Source organism: Brassica napus, chromosome C6 (assembly GCF_020379485.1).
Source record: "Brassica napus cultivar Da-Ae chromosome C6, Da-Ae, whole genome shotgun sequence".
Classification (NCBI taxonomy): Eukaryota; Viridiplantae; Streptophyta; class Magnoliopsida; order Brassicales; family Brassicaceae; genus Brassica; species Brassica napus.
In genome coordinates this window covers 45,304,781-45,325,983 of record NC_063449.1, presented here as the reverse complement: position 1 = coordinate 45,325,983, position 21,203 = coordinate 45,304,781, and the positions used below count along the sequence as shown (strand labels likewise).

Here is a 21,203-nt window from a genome sequence, read left to right as displayed (position 1 = left end):
CAGAGGTGATTGTAGGCATCACTGCATCAGTGAACCATAACAAACTCCAACTATATCACAGAACCTACATAGAGGTTTCCTTCCTTGATCACCGAACTCTGTTGTTAATGGGCCTTTCATAATATTATTTTAGTCTTACTGTTTATTCACTTCAATCAGATAATTTATTTTCATATGTATAAAACCAATTTCTTCATATAAATGGAAATTTTTGTTCTCTCTTCATAGAAATGAAACATTTTATGGCCTTTATAAGGATTCTCCATAGCTACACATGCTAGGATCAAAGACAGTGAACATGTTCTTTTTGGTTTAGTACAACGTTGGAAAAAAGTTAATTTTACTTCATCTGTTTCAGTTTAGTTGTCTTGTCGTTTTATAATTTCAATGCAAAATTTATTGAGTTTATATTTTAATCTATTTTTCTGTTGGTTGAAATGTGGTTATGTGTATTATTAATGATGTTTTTATTTAGTAAATAAAAAAAATTAAATGTTTTCTTAATCTGTACCCAAATCTAAAACGACAATTAAAATGAAAGGGTTGGAGTAGTAAAATACCTTAGAAGGGTCTGAAGAGGTACCATTGGCTGAGTACTCGGCTATTACAGTTTGGAACTGGCACGGTTGAGATCCACTGTCAGGAGTTATCTTGGAAAGATCACAGTTCACATTGTTGATATGAAGAATTAAACAAAGGGAAGTAGTGGAGGAAGTGGGAGAAGTGGCCATATCACTTACCAAATGGGGAGGAGTGGCTAGTCCACTACTAGTTAGTGGAGGAAGTGGGAGGAGTGGTCATATCATTTACCAAATGGGGAGGAGTGGCTAGTCCACTACTAGTTATTTATTCTTCCACCATTGAGTGCTTATTGCTTTTGTTTCCTTTAAATACACAATGTATGTTACACAATTAAACATACAATTCAATACAAACATTTCTTTCATTCTCTCAATCTCACAAATCCTCTCATTCTCTTAAATTCTCAAATTTCTCTTCTCTCTCAAATACTTACGGTTACTTCACTCCTTTTTTACTTTGTTCGTGTGCTTCATCACGGTTTAAACACTTAGAAGCTCTCATAATCCCACAAATTATCATGGTATCAGAGCAGCAACAATCTTGAAACCTTTCTAAATTCCGCAAAATCAAAACTCTGTTTCTAGTTCTTAAACTCTACCTCTGACCAAGTAAATCCCCAAGATGGAGAACAACAACAACAATAACAACAACCGCATCAGCATACCTGTGACCCTGAAGGGGATTAACTACCTCTTGTGGGCCAGGATGGTGAAGATTGCCCTTGGAGGAAAGGGTTTGTGGAGTCATGTCTCAGCAGAAGCAGCTCCAAAACAAACCACCCAAGGAGAAGATGGACAGGAGATTGTGGTAGCTACTGATGAAGACAAATGGGCTCAGGAAGATCTCATGGTTCTCACAGTGCTCCTTAGCTCCCTAGAACCCGCCATCATGGAGTCTTACTCCTACTGTGAAACTACCAAGCAGCTGTGGGATACACTCTACAAAGTGTATGGAAATACCTCCAACCTTACAAGGGTCTTTGAAGTAAAAAGAGCTATCAATACCCTCAACCAAGGAGATATGGAGTTCCAGCCTCACTTTGGCAAGTTCCGGTCTCTTTGGGCAGAGATGGAACTACTCAGACCACATACTACCGACCCCGCCACTCTCTTAACCAGGCGTGAAGAGGACAGAGTGTTTGGACTACTGCTCACGCTTAATCCATCTTATGGGAGCTTAATCAAGCACATCCTGAGAGCTGACAAGTTACCTGACCTGGATGAAGTATGCGCTCAAATTCAGAAGGAAGAAGGCTCTGTGGGCTTATTTGGAGGCAAGGGAGACTTAAACATGGCACATCAAGCTGAACGAGCCGTGTCAAACAAGGCAGCTTACAAGCTAGATGAGAAGAAAAACTTGACCTGCGATCACTGCAAGAAGAAGGGCCACATGAAGGACAAATGCTGGATACTACATCCGCACCTCAAGCCCAACAAATTTAGGGACAACCGCCCTCAATACCAAGATGCAAGAGCCAACTTCTCAACTGATGGTGCTGAGCCAACAACACCAATCACCATGGGTATAAGCAACCTAGGTGTGGGAAGAGCTACTGCCTCCACATCAGGCTATGCCACGCCAAGAGCCAATCTAGATGAGACCATCAAGAAGTCTGACTTAACCGCTCTCATCAAGGCTCTCAAGGAATCTGGTATATCTAAAACTCTTGGTATCTCCCTTAATGCTTCTCACAATGCAAATGGTTCTATGAATAATTTTAAATCGGCTAAGCCCTTAGTTATAGACTCTGGTGCTTCTCATCACATGATAAGTGATTTAGAACTGATTAAGAACATAGAACCGGCTTTAGGAAATGTGATGATAGCAAATGGAGATAAAATTCCAATAAAAGGTGTAGGTGAACTTAGATTGTTTGATAAAGAATCTAAAGCTTTCTATATGCCTACATTTGCCTCAAACCTACTGTCTGTTAAAAAAGTAACTAATGATCTCAATTGTCAAGTTACTTTCACGCCTAACAGTGTATACTTTCAGGATATTGATTCTAGTAAGTTGCTTGGCAAAGGTGTTACCAAGGGAGACTTGTACTTACTTGAGGACACAAGACCTGTATCTCAATTATCGTGTGTGTTTCATTCTGTTTCTGAATTCCCTAAAGATGAAATCTGGCATGCTAGACTAGGACATCCCCATTCTCGTGCCTTGAACATCCTGTTGCCTAGTATTTCTTTTAAAAATGAGTGTGAAGCGTGTATATTAGGAAAACATTGCAGAACTGTGTTTCCTAAATCAAAAACCCAATATGAAAACTGCTTTGATTTGATTCACTCTGATGTGTGGACTGCTCCATGTGTATCTAGAGAACAACATAAATATTTTGTGACATTCATTGATGAAAAATCTAAATACACATGGATCACTTTGTTGCAATCTAAGGATAGGGTGCTAGAAGCATTTAAAAATTTTCAGAACTATATTACTAACCATTTCAATGTTAAGATTAAAATTCTTAGATCAGATAATGGTGGTGAATATACTAGCACAACCTTCAAACAACATCTAGCCTCACATGGAATCATTCAACAAACCAGCTGTCCTTACACACCCCAACAAAATGGTGTGGCTGAAAGAAAGAATAGACACTTGATGGAAGTGGCAAGGAGTATGATGTTCCATACAAATGTACCCAAGCGGTTTTGGGGGGATGCAGTAGTCACAGCCACCTACCTAATCAACCGCACACCTACAAGAGTCCTCTTTGATGCCACCCCATATGAGGTACTAAACAAATCTAGACCATCAATTGATCATTTGCGTGTGTTTGGGTGTGTGTGCTTTGTTTTGATTCCAGGAGAACTAAGAAACAAACTGGAGGCAAAGAGCACAAAGGCAATGTTCATTGGATACTCTACGCACCAAAAGGGGTACAAATGCTATGTACCAGAGACAAGGAGAGTCCTAGTATCCAGAGATGTTAAGTTCATGGAATCCAAGGCCTATTATGATGAGAAGAGTTGGGAGGAACTCAAAGATCTATCTCATTCTGCCTCGGACAGAGCTAACAACCTGAAGATTCTTATGGAAAGACTCGGCATTAACCTAGAAAAGGAACCAGAGAAAGGCCGGGACACTACTCCTTATAAAGAGACCATGGTTCATAACACTGAAGACTCTCATCCTGACCATGAAGGGGGGAATGAAGATCAACCGGCGCAAGCTCAACCTGAAGAAAACCCAGTATTATCTCATGATCAAGATGAGATGGGACAACCAGACACTGAAGCTCAAGAAGGAGAACCAAGCAGCAGTAATGAACCTGAGCAGACACAAGTCCTAAGGAGAAGTACAAGGATCAGAAGACCAGCCTCAGATTGGGTTAAAAATGATTTTGTTTACTACAATGCTCAAGCTGTGGCACATCCAGAAAGTGGATTATGCTCCCTAGCTCACTATCCAGAAGAACATCAAGTCTTTATGAGTTCATTGGACCTGGAATGGATACCAAGAACATATGCAGAAGCTATGGAAGATGATGAATGGAGGAAATCGGTGGATGATGAAATGAGGGCCATGGAGAAGAACAACACCTGGTATGAGACAGAACTTCCAAAAGGGAAGAAAGCCGTGACCAGCAGACTCATACATACCATTAAGTATCTTGCAAATGGGAAGCCAGAAAGAAAGAAGACCAGACTGGTGGCAAGAGGATACACACAAGTGTATGGAGAGGACTATCTAGACACCTTTGCACCAGTGGCCAAGCTTCATACAATCCGGATTCTACTCTCATTAGCAGTGAACCTAGAATGGGACCTTTGGCAAATGGATGTGAAGAATGCTTTCCTGCAAGGAGAACTAGAAGATGAAGTGTATATGAAACCACCTCCGGGGATGGAAGAAATGGTGAAACCAGGGAATGTCCTTAGACTCAGAAAGGCAATCTATGGCTTGAAGCAATCACCAAGAGCTTGGTACCACAAGCTAAGCACTACATTGAATGGAAGGGGATTTGTGAAGTCTCAAGCGGATCACACACTCTTCACTCTCACCAGCAAGCAAGGAATTACGGTAATTCTAGTCTATGTGGATGACATCATCATCACGGGTAGTGACAAGGAGGGGATCAGTTTAACCAAGACATTTCTCAAGGCCGCATTTGACATCAAAGACCTGGGAGAACTGAAGTACTTCCTTGGCATTGAGATGTGCAGATCAAAGGAAGGATTATTCATGTCCCAAAGAAAGTATACCCTGGACATATTAAAGGAGGCAGGAGATCTTGGAGGAAGACATGCCAAGACACCACTTGAAGAAGGTTACAAGGTATTGCGAGAGGGGGAGTATGAAGACACTCCATTTGAAGATGTCAAGCAGTATAGACGGATGGTTGGGAAGCTGATCTATCTAACCATCACTCGGCCAGATGTGTGTTTCGCAGTTAATCAAGTGAGCCAGCACATGCAAACTCCCAAGGTTCATCACTGGAACATGGTGGAGAGGATTCTAAGATACTTAAGAGAAGCGCCAGGACAAGGTGTATGGATGGCTTGCAACAAGAACACTGAGGTGATAGGATACTGTGATGCAGATTGGGCTGGAGATAGAGTAGACAGAAGGTCAACCACCGGTTATTGTACATTCATTGGAGGGAATCTTGTCACTTGGAAGAGCAAAAAACAGAAAGTAGTATCTTGTTCAAGCGCAGAAGCAGAGTACAGATCAATGAGGAAGCTAACCAGTGAGCTTATCTGGATAAAGGAGCTTTTAGGCGACTTGGGAATTGAGATCACCTCTCCCATGACCATGCACTGTGACAACCAAGCCGCAATACACATTGCATCCAACTCAGTCTTTCATGAAAGGACAAAGCACATAGAAGTAGACTGCCACAAGGTCAGACAAGCAGTGGAGCAGCAAGTGATTCTCCCATGTTATACAAGAAGTGCGGATCAGCTGGCTGACATCTTCACCAAGGCGGCCAGTAGCAAAGTTTGTGAGTCCATTCTTCCAAGACTTGGACTCATAAACCTTCCATGTCAATGATCTCCTCACCGTGGAGTATTCTACTCTTTTTCCTTTGCTTGGTTTTTATCCCAAGTGGTTTTTTCAAGAAAAGGTTTTAATGAGGGAATACTTCATGGCTTTCCAAGCTTGACACTCACTACTGTCAAGCTTGAGGGGGAGTGTTAACATGAAGAATTAAACAAAGGGAAGTAGTGGAGGAAGTGGGAGAAGTGGCCATATCACTTACCAAATGGGGAGGAGTGGCTAGTCCACTACTAGTTAGTGGATGAAGTGGGAGGAGTGGCCATATCACTTACCAAATGGGGAGGAGTGGCTAGTCCACTACTAGTTATTTATTCTTCCACCATTGAGTGCTTATTGCTTTTGTTTCCTTTAAATACACAATGTATGTTACACAATTAAACATACAATTCAATACAAACATTTCTTTCATTTTCTCAATCTCACAAATCCTCTCATTCTCTTAAATTCTCAAATTTCTCTTCTCTCTCAAATACTTACGGTTACTTCACTCCTTTTTTACTTTGTTCGTGTGCTTCATCACGGTTAAAACACTTAGAAGCTCTCATAATCCCACAAATTATCACACATCAGAGTTACAAGAGCATCTTCCAGTACAGCCAGGCCACTTGGACTTGTCACAGTTGAAAGAAGCGAAGAACCGCCCGTTCTGAGCAAACTTGGGATGAAAAGCCATACCCATCACTCCAAAGGAAATATCAAAATGAACTTCATCAGTCAAATTAACAAAGGGGCTAGATGGATCCACATCCAACACCCCACCCGAGTCATGATCTGGTAAACCAGCCAAGAACACTACTCCAGGTTGTGTAGAGAAGAAGGCGCGGGTTGAGCCATCAGGGTGAGGAACCATGTTTAGGTAAGATCCGTTTCCGATTTTCTGTAGGCATAGACCAGGAGGAGGCTTTTCTGGAGTAGTGTCATTAAGAGTAACTGGCTCTCCGCTGAAGCAAATGGTTTCATTGGAGCTAGCAAAGGCGCTGCAGAAATCGGTTTTGGACTGCCATAGATCAGAAAGCTTGGAGGCGTTGGTGTTCATTGGCGCTCCAGCTTGGCCTTGTAACGAGGGAGCGAAAAGAGAGCTTGTTATGGAGATGTTCTGACATGTCTCCCATGTTTCAGAGCAGAAGTCCTTAGTGGAACAGATAGCTGATCTGAATGGTCTCTGAATAACTCTGATGAAAAAATATCACATCTCTGTAACAAAAAGGGAAAACTTAAAACACAATTCATCTCTTATTGATTCTTTCCAAAAATAGAACAGCACATACGGTTCCAAGCAGTCAAAGAAAGATCATTACAGAATCTTTAGAGACAAAAAAAAGACAGATTGTACTTACAGAACAAAGAATAGACTTTACAACAGAAGCACAGCCCATGTCTGAAATGTTCATATACTGAAACTGCTTGTTCAGATTTGAATCTTCCTTTGTATCGCAGCATGTTTTGCCTTTGTAAGGACAAAAGCTCAATGTTGAATTCCCCTCTAAAGGAGCTCCTGAAAAACAAAAAAAATCAAACATTAACAAAGAAAACTAAAAGTCAAAACCATGAGAAGATACCAAAAAAAGAAGGGAACTCACTTGAATCAGAACAAAGAGGAAGAGCCAATGAAGAAAGAGTTAAGCATGAGATGAACAAGAAGAAGAGCACAAGAGATCGGTGAAGAGACATCATCTAGTCTCACAAGAGACAGATCTTGAGGTATGGATAATGACAGTGGAAAAGAAAAGAAGTCTGTATTTTATACATCTGATTCTCAGGACAGGACCAAGAGATAGCCAGGCAAATAATACAGCTTAGTTTGTTTGGCTCTGCGGACAGAATAAATGCAGTTGCGATGGCTTTAACTGTCTTCCAATGACTACCAACAACCATATCTGTTGAACAAAATAAAGAGAACAAAATACATTTGAAAAATTTCTCTTTTAATTATTGAAAAAATTTACATAAGACAACATTGTCACTTTATGTAACCGTAAAAAACTACTTGTGACTTTTCCCACACGTCACGTCTTTACAAACGCATCCATTGGGTTTACAGTTACTTTATAATTTAATTATGTTATCATACCAAACTCAATTATAAACTAACACCCCCCCCCCTTAATTGAGTTTCGGTCTTAAACCAATGATCATTTTTTGCTCTTCATAACTTGGTGCTCTAATTTTCAACTTCATGCTTTTGCCTTTCTTCTTCGTCGTATCGCTTCTTTTCTTCTACTCTTTCTTTGGTTTTAATCTTCTTTGATATCAATTTGTACCACACGAATTTTGAACCATCACCTCGGCCTTTTTCACCCTAGTTCTTTTGTCTTCTCTTGACCATTAACTCGGTCTTCTCTAAACCTTGGTCTTCTTGGTTTTCCGAACCTTACCTTGGTCTTCGTTGCCTGTGTTTGTATGGTTTTACATAACCATCAACTTGGCCTAAACCGTAGTCTCTTTGGTTTCTCAATATCATCTAGCACAAATTTGATCTTGAATTCTCCTTAGCCAAATCCTTGAGCATCGCTTTCATAACCAACGTTTTTTTTTTTTTTTTTGTGCAGATGGTTGCGAATGGAAACTCTGTCCATCCTACTCAGCCTCTACACTTTCTTTGATGACTCTCGTTCACCATACAGGTAATTCTCTTACCTTCTTGTTTGTTGCACCACTGACACTCTCTTGTCAATTGTTTTTTTTTTTTGTTCTTGATGTAGTGACTCTTAGGATCCTTTTTCCCGCTAGTCTTCTACATGTCTCCTTCGAGTTTCATGTGACTCTATCTTCACACCTCCTTAAATTCTTTTCTCTGTTGTGCGTGAATCTTTTTCACGTCCTCTCCGGTGTTGTCTCTACAACCGCTAATGCTTCCTTTCACTTATAGGTAAGCATATCCTTAGGCTTGCTCTGTTTCTTCCAACATGCGGCCTCTCCCGTCTAGTCGTCTTTAACGAAAGACTCCACACCACTCTCATTAGTGCTGATTCGCCTTATTTTGTCTTTTTTCAACAGTAGGCTTTCACGTGATTGTGTATTTTCTCACATACATCACATCAACGGTCGATCTGAATCCTTTGTTCCACCACCGTTCCCAGTTTGCTGGTGTGGAGATGCTCGTCATCTGTACGCCAGAAAAACCAATTTTTTTTTTTTTTTGAATGGAATATTTACGGAATCCCCATGAATAGGTTATCGTACTCATCCCTATCGAATATAGGAATCATTTGTTGCGATGTTCCCTCCATCGTCTTCTTCGGTTATCTCTATAACCGTTTCCCATCTTGTGCTGTGCGTGATCTTCATCACGTCTTCTCCGGTTCCTGTGCTCCCTTTTTCTCTTAGGTAAGCAGCCTCCTTTCTCGAATGGTGATTGGTTTGTGATTAGTCTGAACAATGAATGAATGAGACAGACTTATGGCCTGCAATTATTATTTGAATGCATAATTAACAACAAATATGAATTAAATAATTTCAACACTCATTGGGAGGAGATGTCTCTCTAGTATTCATGAGCTCGGGTATTCATTTTCCTAAGTATCATATTCACCAGACGATGCAACGTTTTGCCAGCTCTAGGATAAAGTCCATGAAACTAGTGTTAGATTTGAACGTGGTACAAATAGCCATAAGAAACCCAAAGAAGACGACACAGGTGACAGCCTGGCAGGCCCCATAATAACAAAGGAAAGTTTGAAGCAGTGAGAGCCAATACCATTTGTTCCCCTTCCTACAGAAGATATATGAACCAATGGGACTACCAACAGATAAGTTGTTGAAGATGCTTCCCATGTGGCGAACCCGAATAGTTCAGAGGTGATCACCGCATCAGTGAACCATAACAAACGCCAACTATATCACAGAACCTACACCGAACTCTGTTGTTAATGGGCCTTTCCTAATATTATTTTATTATTAATGGGCCGAATATTTTGGGCTATGCCCATGTCTTTTAAGAACGCGTAGTATTGATTCAATAAGCCCAATTAACTGAGAAAAAGTGGCGAGTCACGTGGAGTCACAGGAGAGCACACGACAGGCACACTGCGGCTCGTGGAGAAGACAAGATGGAACGGGATGTCCCACAACGGAATAAACTAACGGAGTCAGCGTTGACTGGTCTCCGGGGTGGAGACAACTGTACGGCCGGCCATAGTCATGCCATTTATTCATAACGTATGTGAAAATCGACCAATCGTTTTAATATCACGAGGCTGACTCAACTTAATCGCCCGCAAATCATGATAATTTTCATATTCGGACGTAATCCCCTGTAACTGTTTGTACTGATTAAAAAGAAATCATCAGGTGTCACTTAATTAGAATGACAATTTAGATTATGTGGCAGCTTAAAAATCAATCGTAAAAAATGTTGGTCCAAATCCAATTAGTAGAAAACATTATATTAACCCAAAATATAAAAGCGTGTATTCTTTCCTTAAAAAAAATTACGAAATTATCTAATATGATTGACATATACTCCCTTCGTTCCTTAAAGTTACATATTATAGATTTTTCACACGTTTTAATAAAACACATTAAATTTACATATTTTTTGTGTTTATTTTTTTCCATAATTTTAAGCCAATAAAAATTCAACTAGAGCAATTAAGTTTTTTGAAGTTTGCAATAAGTTAATAAAATATGCATTGAAAATGTAAAAAATAGATTTTTTTTTAAACAATTTTTTTCTCTAGAATATGTAACTTTAAGAAACAGAGGGAATATATGGCAATTAATGATTATGATTAATAAAGATTTGATAACAATTTTTGCATCATTCTTTATTTTTGTTTAATTTTATTTTATCAAAAAAATTAAACAATTACATTAACCTTATAATAAAAAAAATTAGATTTTTTTAATATGTTGTATTTTAAATTTTTTAAAATTACTTTAAATTACAAAAATGAGGAAACTTTATATGTTATATTTTTCTTATATGTTAGATTTTTCTTATATGATATTTAAATTTTTTTAAAAGACTTTCAATTACAAAAATGTAAGTTTTTGTTAAGCATACGACTAAAAGCATTAAAATGACATGTATCTGAAACCATATGGAAGATAAATGTCAAAATTAATTCAACTGTGGAAATAATACTGTTCATTTTTTTTCAAGAATGAGTTCGGTGGAAAAAAATAAGATTTTTTATCATAATTTATTTAATGTCCAATTCGATCAATCTATGATATATTAATTATAGTTTAGTTCGACAATTTTAATAAAAATTGATCTGGCCCATCAGAAAAAAAATTATAAAATTATATAATAACAGAAAAAAATTTATATATGTATAAATAACATGATCAAATATAAAAAATTATCGATAATATATACAAATAAACTCAACATTATTAAAAGACATCATCAAATCATTAACAAATCTAGTACTATCAAATCATTTGTGTTTAGTATTGATCTCTCTTAAATCTAAATGTTATTCTCTGATCACGCATTGTACTTAAACTTGTAATTAATGTGTGTTCGGCTCCATACTGTGTGTGTATCATCATCAACGACGACCTTGGAGAAATAAGCTAGTTTTTGAACAGCTGACGAAAAGGTTAATTGTTTCTTTTTTTCTTAAGTAGTAGTATTAATGTTGATTGAATCGTACTTAGCAATATGATAACTTATCTCCATTCGTGTTAAATAATTAATCTTAATACCAGGAAGTCAATTTTTGAAGGTACTAATTAAAAGCTTTCTGAATTGTAAACTTTGTTTTTTTAAAAAAAATATTAGTAATGAAAATAGATACGTTTTCATACATTTTATGAGTATCTTTATTTTGTATTTGTACGTATCTAACAAAATAATCATAATACAAAAGTGAATGAATAATTCTAATGTTGAGAATTTTATTTATTTATATATTAGAAGGTGTCAGTACTGCCAAATTTGCCAGCAGTTGTTATTTGATATTTGAAATATCCACTCGTGTATATATTAATATTAATGTTTTAAGATGATTATAGTTTTGACCATAAAAAGATGATTATAAATGAAATTTCTCTAAGAAATTAAAAACGGGGAAAGTAACTCTCAAGACAAGATATTAAAAGAAATTAGTTTTTTTCTTACTATAACATGCAAAAAATAGCTAGTTAACAAATAATAGAGACGAATAAATAAATCCCGCCACAACAAGTATGATATAAGTTTTGTTGGTTTTCAGCTCCAACGTCTCTGTCACTTCTGATATAACAAAGGGATTAAAATGATTAATTAAGCGTTAAACCCAAATTGATTAAATAAAGCTGTGTAGATTCAGCAGAGAGTGACGACTACGAAGATGATGATGATCAATGCCTTACAAAACCTTCTTTATTCGTCAACTCGTGTCCTTCTTTCCCTTTTCTCCAACACTTTCCTCGTTTTCTCCTTCATTGCTGCCTGTAAATGGCAGACGGAGGTCATCTTCATCATCTCCCGCCGGAAAATGCTTCTGAGGTGGCTACCGTCGAAAACACCAAGCTTGCAGATGCTCCGGTTCTGTTCTTCGTTTACTTCCACAAGGCTTTCCGTGCTCAGCTGGTGGAGCTCCGTCGTTTAGCTACAGACTCCGCTGAAGCCGGTTCGTTTAGCGGCGACCTCGCCGGTGAGCTATGCCGGAAGTTTGAGTTCTTGAAACTTGTCTATAAGTATCACAGCGCAGCTGAAGATGAGGTTAGATTCGTCTTTTACATATAGTGGTCCCAACTTTTTAAAGTAGGAAACTTTCCATAAAAGTGTTCTTTGTTGATAGTTTTGGTAACTCATGCCTTATATGTCACGTTACTTCTCTTTTTGCGCAAATACAATAACAGTTCTAGAAACCCTATTACTTGCGTGTTACGTCTTACATTTCTTGTTTCAAATTATTAGCTGGATGTTGTAGTATTAATAATCTTCTTGGAATAGATTTAGTACATGTCGAGGTTAGCCAGAATGATCTTGAATCAAGATTCTTGATCATAGTTTAAGATTGGTGCTAACCAGTTTCTGGAAGAAAGTGTTTGAAATGATTATTTTTGTACTGGCAGGTTATTTTTTTGGCGCTTGATTCACGTGTGAAGAACATTGTTTCTAACTATTCGCTAGAGCATGATGGCACAGATGATCTCTTCACCTCAATTTTCCATTGGCTAAATGTTCTTGAACATGAGTTAGGGAACATATCTGATGTACTCCGTGAAGTTATACTATGCATAGGCACCATTCAGTCATCCGTATGTCAGCATATGCTTAAAGAAGAGCGGCAGGTATATCATTTTTTCAGTTAAAAAGACATTCTGTATGTCTTAACCTGCCATGCTTCCTCCACGCAGGTCTTTCCTTTGTTAATTGAGAAGTTCACTTTCCAAGAACAAGCATCACTTGTATGGCAATTCATTTGTAGTGTTCCAGTGATGGTGTTGGAAGACTTCTTGCCATGGATGATGTCTTATCTCTCTCACAAGGAGAGAACTGAAGTTGTGAACTGCATGAAAGATGTTGTCCCAACTGAAGACTCATCACAACAGGTATAAATAATATCCTTTTCTCATTTCTGTTTTCTATTTAATCTTTGGTAGTTTCTGATAAGATAAAAGACTTTCTCAAGGTCATAAGCTCTTGGCTGATGGATTGTGGGGCTTCTACAAAGATCTTGAAACAAGTAGAGTATGAAGATGTGTCTAAAGATACCAAGAACTTATCTCGGAGTGGATGTTTTCAACGGCTTTGGCAGTGGAGTAAAAAGCCAGTTTTTATTCCAAATGTAGGACACAGCCCTATCCATGGTCTTCAGATTTTTCAAAATGCAGTTGAAAAAGATTTGAGAAACATTCAAGAAGGATTGTGCCAAGCGAGCTTCCCAAGCCTTCTTCTGGACCTTGATGTACTCATGGCTCGGCTTAACTTTCTTGCTGATGTTCTTGTTTCTTATAGGTAAATCATTTGTTAAGGTCTCTTGAAACATGTCTGTTCTCTGAGTAGGTTACATGAATACTTTGTTTTTTTTTGTTTGTTGCAGCAATGCATTTAAGAAGTTCTTTCACCCGGTGTTGGAAGAAATAGCAGATGGATGCTATTCAAGTGCCAATCAGTTCACCATAGATGGATGTCTTGAGACTTTTCAGAGACGGTTATACTCGAGTGCTGATCCTAAGATGAGGACAGAAGGTTTTATACTGAAACTTCAGGAGGAACTTGAGTCTCTTATAGTTCAAGTAACAAAGCAATTTTCCATACAGAGAAGAGAGGTAAACAACTACTCCCTCCATATTTGAATGGTTGATGTTTTAGATTTTTCTTTTTTTTTTTTTTTTTTGCATTTGAAAAATTGACGGTTTAAAGTATAATTAATGTTTTGTTTTTAAATTAAAACATAAACTAAAATGTAAAAATACAAGTGGTGAAAATTTATTGATATACCCCAAAATAATAAACAAAAGAATGTATTTAACTTTTCTTATTATGCTTGAAAATTTTAATAATATCAATCTTTCGTATACATAGAGAATATTTGATACTTTTAAAACTTAATGGAAGCATTTCAAGAACTAATGTATTCACCATTCATTGTTGTTTCTCTAGGTATTCCCAATCATCAGTAAGAACTGTAACCATGAAATGCAGAGGCAGCTCCTGTACACAAGCATGCATGTCTTACCTCTTGGATTGCTAAAGTGTGTCATTCTCTGGTTCTCAGCTCATCTATCAGAAGAGGAGTCTCAGTCAATTCTTCAGTTCTTAACATTGGAAGATTCTTCTCCTCAAAAATCATTTCCACGCCTCTTGTTGCAATGGCTACGCTTTGGCTACTCAGGCAAAACATCTGTTGAGAGTTTCTGGAAACAACTGTCTGTAATGTTCAAAATAAGATGTTTCTGTAAAAAGGAACCCACTGAAGAAGCTTCTGGATCCTTCTCCCATCAATCACAGCTCCAACTATGCAAAGAAACTGAAGCTGATTTGTTTATATGTCCTGGGAAAAGGAACAAGTCTTCAACATGTTTCCTCTTGCCAGCTGCTGGAGACATGTACCAGACACCTTACTCTAGTAGGATGAATCAGCAAATGCTATTCTCTGGAAAACTTAAACCTCCTCCTCCTCTCCATCTTCCAGAGTTTTTTGGTGAGAAGAATGTTGATGAGCCATTCATGATGGATGTTAAACCAATTGATCTTCTTTTCTTCTTCCACAAGGCAATGAAAGCAGATTTGGACTACCTTGTTAGCGGATCAGCTAGATTAGCAACTGACTTTCGGTTCCTTGGGGAGTTTCAACAGAGATTCCATCTTATAAAGTTTTTGTATCAGATACACTCTGATGCAGAGGATGAGATTGCTTTTCCAGCACTGGAGGCAAAGGGAAAGCTGCAGAATATTAGCCACTCATTCAGTATTGATCATGAGCTAGAGATCAAGCACTTTGATAAAGTATCATTCATTTTGAATGAGATGTTAGAACTGAACATGTTTGTCTCAAGTGCAGCCGACCACCACAGAAAGATGAAGTATGAGCGGTTGTGTCTGAGTCTCCAGGAGATATGCAAATCCATGCACAAGATACTGTCAGAGCATTTCCAACACGAAGAAACTGAGCTCTGGGGTCTGTTCAGGGACTGTTTTGCTATTGAAGAACAGGAGAAGATCATAGGATGCATGCTTGGGAGAATAAGTGGGGAGATATTGCAGGATATGATTCCTTGGTTGATGGATTCCTTGAAATCTGATGAACAACATGTTGTAATGTCCTTGTGGCGACAAGCAACAAGGAAAACAATGTTTGTGGAGTGGCTAACAGAATGGTACAACGGTCATATTGTACAAGAGGAAGCAGGAGAAGCACACAATGATCCATTTGGGGATTCAGATCCACTGGAGACTGTTTGGAAGTATCTATTTGAAGGAGCTTCTGATGGGGACAGAGAGAGCATTGGTGGCAAACTTGTGGAGCTTTCAGATACAGACATGGAAGTGGATAAGCCACTTGGAAAGACAGCTCCTAATAACAAAGAGGACAAAGATCAGGAACTTCCAGATACTAAAAAGATACGTAGAGGAGCTGACAAAAAGGAGGACAAAGAACAAACTGACTGCAATTGTCATATCACAATGTCTCAGAAGGCTAACCAGTTTGGTCAATCCAATAAATATCAACACTTGCTAACAATGAGTCAAGAAGAAATGGCTGCTATGATTAGAAAAATATCATGGGACTCTTCCCTTGATCCTCAGAAGAAATCATACCTCAAGCAGAACTTGTTAATGAGGTAAGCCATGTCACCTCTCTTTTTCTATGAAAACATCTTGTTGTAACATATCCAGATAAGCTTACAAGAGTGACCACAGATGGTTAAGATCATTTATTAAATTTTTCCTTTGTTATGCCAAGACTAATATTATGTCATGTTCCTTTTTTCAGCCGTTGGATTATTTCACAGCGGATATATAATCAAGAACCATCTATTGTCTCAAGAAATACAGAAACAATTCAAGGTCAGCATCCATCTTATCGAGATCCTCACAGTTTGGTCTTTGGCTGCAAGCACTACAAGAGGAACTGCAAGCTTCTTGCTCCTTGCTGTGACCAGCTCTTCACTTGTATAAGATGTCATGATGAGGAGACTGATCACTCAGTGGATAGGTAGTGTAGCATCCTCTACTTTCATATGAGAAACTTCAACAAAATCTTGTTTGACACTCAAATGTTTTTCTGATTCTCTTGACTTCTTATGCAGGAAACAGATCAAAAAGATGATGTGCATGAAATGTCTCCTGATTCAACCAATTGGTGCAAACTGCTCAAATATTCTGTGCAAGTCGTCAATGGGAAAGTACTTCTGCAAGATATGCAAATTGTATGACGATGAAAGGTAAACTATTCCTCTACTTTGATGCTTAAAGTGTGTCTCTTAGACTAACAAGCCAATGTTTTCTTAACAGGAAAATTTATCATTGTCCCTACTGCAATCTCTGCCGGGTAGGGAAAGGACTGGGCATTGACTACTTCCATTGCATGAAATGCAATGCTTGTATGGCACGTTCCTTAAAAGAGCATGTTTGCAGAGAAAAATGCTTAGAAGATAATTGTCCGATTTGCCATGAGTACATCTTCACCTCCAGCTCCCCGGTGAAGGCTCTTCCATGCGGTCACTTGATGCACTCTAAATGCTTTAAGGTACTTACTTACCTCTTTTAATCTTTTTGGGGTACTAATGAAAACTTTATATAAGTTGCTAAGATTTTGTTCTTTGATTCTGGTGGTAGGATTACACTTGTTCACATTACACATGTCCTGTCTGCAGCAAGTCTCTAGGAGATATGCAGGTCAGTTTCATCAATTTCAGACAGAATATTGTGTTCCTAGACCACATATAGTTCTGATTTTCGTCTGAAGCCAAAAGTGTTTTGAGTCTTTATTGAAGCAATGAACACTTCTCAATCACTAAACAAAGGATTTTTTTCAAACAGGTCTACTTTAGTATGTTAGACGCATTGCTTGCAGAAGAAAAGATGCCTGATGAATACACCAACAAAACTCAGGTAATAGATGTCTCTCTGTCTCCATATTGTTTACATAGGGGAAAGGACCTCTCTCTCTCTCAACTGATCCATGAATAAACTGAATGAAAATATGGTTTGGTGCAGGTGATACTGTGTAATGACTGTGGAAGAAAAGGAGAGGCTCCTTACCATTGGCTATACCACAAATGCTCATCTTGTGGCTCCTACAATTCAAGGCTCCTTTAGACCTTCCTCCAATTTTTAGTTTTATATTCACATGGCCTGTGGTAAGGAAACAGTTTTGTAACATTTGATGTTGTACAAAAATAAAACAAATGTCAATATTGATTTATATACTCCCCATTGCAAGAGGAGATAATGTTTGACAACAAAAATCTTGAGCTGGACACTCCACTCCAGTCCTCACTAACCTTTAAGGCTTAAAACCTTAAAACTTATTATCTCATACAAAACCAAGTGACTGAGCTTCAGCCAAAGAATAATAACAAGACTACTAATCTAAAAACTAAAGCAAATGCATCCTCTCAACATATGATTCACTTAACCAATTCTTGAGAGGCTCTCCGCATCCAACAAAACAGCCTGAGTTACCATTCTCAGTGAAAAACGGGAAGTTGAAGACGTTGAGCAGCTCCTCAACTGCTTGTCTCACCATTGAACTGCCTGTGACTCTACTTCTTCTTCCCCAACCAGTTACTATATCAATCCGTGAAGGACACTCTCCTGAAACCAACATCTGCTTACGAAACCACGCAAGCGTCCTAGACAGTGCCGTCACTGCAGTTCCTTCTGACATCACATGGAGATTTATAAGCCAATAGCTGCAGCTTTTCTCCCTCAATGCATCTGGATACACATTCTTGACTGCAGCCACTTCCCAGACCGAGCCAGCCTCTTCTTTAAGCCCTGACTTGTGGAGAAACTCCACTATTGCATCAATGAGTCCCCTCTTGCTCTCTCTGTCCTCGCTGTGCATGTAATCAAGAAAGCTGCTGACGTGGTCACGCACCTTTTGGCCATTATCTGAACCTGCAGGCGGCATTTTGAGGAGAAAGGTGTGTGCAGGATGGCCTGAGACCGCCATTAGCTGCCCACAGAATCCCAAGTCAAAGTTTGAACGAGCTTCTGTGCAGCAACTCAACAGCAATGTGTATGTCTGCAGGGAAGACTGCAAACCAAACGCCATCATGCTTTGCAATAGATTATAAGCTTCAGAGAGCCTATGACCCCTAAGCAAAGTACTGAGAAGAGAATTGCACGTAGGTACATTAGGTCTCACACCAGCGTGAAGCATTGCTTGATACCACCGCCAAGCTTTCTCCACGTCACCAGCTTTGCCCCACAAGTCCACAATAAGACCGTACACATGTTCATCAGGAACCCAATTCTCACGTTCCATCTCAGTGAATACACCCTCTGCCTCCTCAAGAAACCCACACTGTCCAAGCACCTCCATGACTATACTGTAAGTCACTTTATCAGGTCGAAACCGAAACCTTTCATCTCTCGGTATAGCTTCAACGCGCTCCGGTAGTTCCTCGCCTTTGCGTGCAAAGCTATCATGATGTTGAACGTCACCAAACTAGGCGTACAGCCTTGACCAACCATCTCACAAAAGAGCCTATGAGCAGAAACTAAATGACCAGCTTTGCCAAGACAGTTTATTATCACACTGTAAGTGAAAGTATCAGGAGAGAGCCCCGCCACTTGCATTCTATGATACATGTCCATGGCAACGTCAAGAAAGCCAGCTTTAGCGTGGATGTCTATGAGTGTACAGTACGTTACACGGTCAGGCTCACATCCAGCTTCTTGCATTTGGTTGAAAACATTCATAGCTTCTTTGAGGTAGTTCGCACGGCCGTAGCTGTGGATAAGTCGGTTGTAAGTGACGGTGTTTGGCTGACAACCGTCTCTAACCATCTCGTTGAGAAGGTTGTTTATCTCGCCGAACTGCTTTGCACGGCCGAGGTTACCAACCATAGTGGTGTAAGTGTGTTCATCATGTTTAAAACCAGGTTGTGTTTTCAGCCAATAGAAGAAGCCAAGAGAGTTTGCGTAGTTATCTATCTGCTTAAGGACTTGGTTTGCTTGGTATGCGTCCATCTTGAAACCGGAGTTGTGAAGAGCCTCTTCAGCAGCAGGGCCCCATTTGAATCTCCGCAATATGCTAGAAACTTTTTCTATGACGTGTCTAGGTGCTGGTGTCACTCTCATCATTTCCCCTGAGGGGTAATAGCCACACTTCCTCTTTCCAGAGACGGTAGTTTTGGTTAAATCATGAGACACATCATTTGAAGCTTGCTTAGTCCCTGGAGAGGCGTTTCTTGGAGCTTCCTCTGATGAATCTTTGGAAGCAGAGGTAGTGTAGACTTTACCGAGATGCTCTCTCCCAATGGCTTTGACACTAGTAATAGGAAGAGTAGGATCGACCATAGAGAGTTCAGTTCCATCAGATAGTGGGATCTTATGATTATTAGCAGGATCTGGTTTCACAGGCAAAACAGGAGGAGAAACATGGAGAGGAAGAGGAGATGGTCGGGTGAAAACTCTGTTCCCAGTGTGTACAGCTTCAGGCCTAGCTTGGTGGCGTCTCAAGACGGAGCTTTCATCCTCTGCGGATGATGTGCAAGAGTTTCCATCAGCTGCACTAGATCTTGTTCCACCAAGAAAGAAGGATCTTGCTGAACTTGAAAGATTACTGATCTGCTTTGCACGAATCATTGTCTGTCTGCAAAGAAAACAACATGAATCACAAGCTCAGAGAAGGCTCAAAAGATTCAAAATATAAAGCAAAAACAAAAGAGAGTGTTCCCTTATACTATATTGGCAAAAGAATCATAAGCTCCTCAGAGAAGGCTTAAAAGATTTAAATATAAAGCAAAGAAAAAATAAAACAAAAGAGAGTGTTACCTTAGACTAAATTGGCAACCTAATACACTACCTGAGTTCTCTCACCAATGCAGTAACTAGGTTCAACGCTTGGGTCGTGTAACCAAGCCACAAGTTCAACAAAAATAGATTGTATCAGCCATCTCATCTAGCTCCTTTCTCCCAAAATCATGTATACCTCTCTGTCCCTTAAATGAAACTATGTAATGTACATTACTTATTCAAAGTCACCCTTTTATATAATAATTTCAAAGAAACAAAAAAAAAAAAATCTGAGCCTTTCATTTTTCATTTCAGCTTTTCTCCAGAATCACCCAGAAAGTATCAGCTTCTCAAACGCATTGTGCATTGTTAAGAGTTTCCACACATTCAAACCTTAACAAATTGATCAACTACAGTAATCAAACAAGTAGCTATAGAACTAACTCTCATAAACCGGAAACAACAATAACAACGAAGTTACCTTTAAAAATGGCGTGTAGCTTGACTTCCTTCTTCAAGCTTGTTTTGGCTGGCCGTCAAATGTAGGAAAGCTTCGAGCTTGTTTTGCTATCCAAGCAAATTTGGTCAGAAGCTTACAACTTTGCAAAGCTAACGACTTCTTGCTTTTATTGTCTCTTTTTCTTTATATTTTTATTGATTTTTATTCAGTTTTCGTTTAACCTACCTAAGCATATACCTCTGTATAATTATTATTTAGTATATGTGACATCAAGATCCATGCTTTCCTAGGATAGCTAGGCCATTCAAGATCTTGTCTGAACTATTCCATAAAAAGTGTTTTAATTTATGTTAACTAGATCTCGATCCGCGTAACCGCGCATGTTTTTATTTTCATTTATTTTTATATAAATATTTTGTTTTCAATTCTAAATTGGTATATATTATAATATATATATATCTATCAATTTTTAAAACATAATAAGTTTTTTCATTGAATAAATTGTTTCAAACTTTCATATGTATTTGTATCTTCTTCTGTATATATATATTTTTGGATTATTATTTCATTATTATAATTGTAACTATATATATAAAGATTGTTGTTATTAAAAAAAAATCTTTATAATTTTAAAAGTTAACATCGATAAATATTTAAATAATTAGCATATGGAGGTATAGTATTACAACATTAAATTATATCTATTTAATTTATACTATTTATACATTCAATGGATCATCTATTGTTTAAATCCAATTATTGATAGCCCAATAAAAATTTATGTTAGGCCCAAAA

At 38.4% G+C, this 21,203-nt stretch overlaps 2 protein-coding genes, 1 long non-coding RNA gene and 1 pseudogene across 3 annotated transcripts; 2 read left to right on the top strand and 2 right to left on the bottom strand.

The window, feature by feature from the left end:
- Positions 1-5,958: 5,958 nt before the first annotated feature.
- On the bottom strand, positions 5,959-7,400 carry LOC106404466 (HIPL1 protein-like). The gene is made up of 3 exons (XM_013845187.3): positions 7,173-7,400; positions 6,930-7,087; positions 5,959-6,786 (listed from the first exon to the last, which is right to left on the bottom strand). The coding sequence occupies exons 1-3, from the start codon at positions 7,264-7,266 to the stop codon at positions 6,676-6,678; spliced, it is 363 nt and encodes a 120-aa protein (XP_013700641.1). The 5' UTR covers positions 7,267-7,400; the 3' UTR covers positions 5,959-6,675.
- Positions 7,401-7,656: 256 nt separating this feature from the next.
- On the top strand, positions 7,657-10,207 carry LOC106410111. Its single transcript, XR_001282264.3, has 3 exons — positions 7,657-8,216; positions 8,295-8,461; positions 8,590-10,207. It is a non-coding gene; the product is annotated as an uncharacterized LOC106410111 (long non-coding RNA).
- Positions 10,208-11,631: 1,424 nt separating this feature from the next.
- On the top strand, positions 11,632-17,444 carry LOC106404444 (zinc finger protein BRUTUS-like At1g74770). The gene is made up of 12 exons (XM_013845162.3): positions 11,632-12,247; positions 12,604-12,822; positions 12,889-13,083; positions 13,164-13,489; positions 13,575-13,803; positions 14,138-15,819; positions 15,972-16,193; positions 16,288-16,422; positions 16,493-16,727; positions 16,817-16,876; positions 17,021-17,092; positions 17,198-17,444. The coding sequence occupies exons 1-12, from the start codon at positions 11,981-11,983 to the stop codon at positions 17,297-17,299; spliced, it is 3,744 nt and encodes a 1,247-aa protein (XP_013700616.2). The 5' UTR covers positions 11,632-11,980; the 3' UTR covers positions 17,300-17,444.
- LOC106404448 lies at positions 17,384-20,829 on the bottom strand (annotated as a pseudogene).
- Positions 20,830-21,203: the final 374 nt, after the last annotated feature.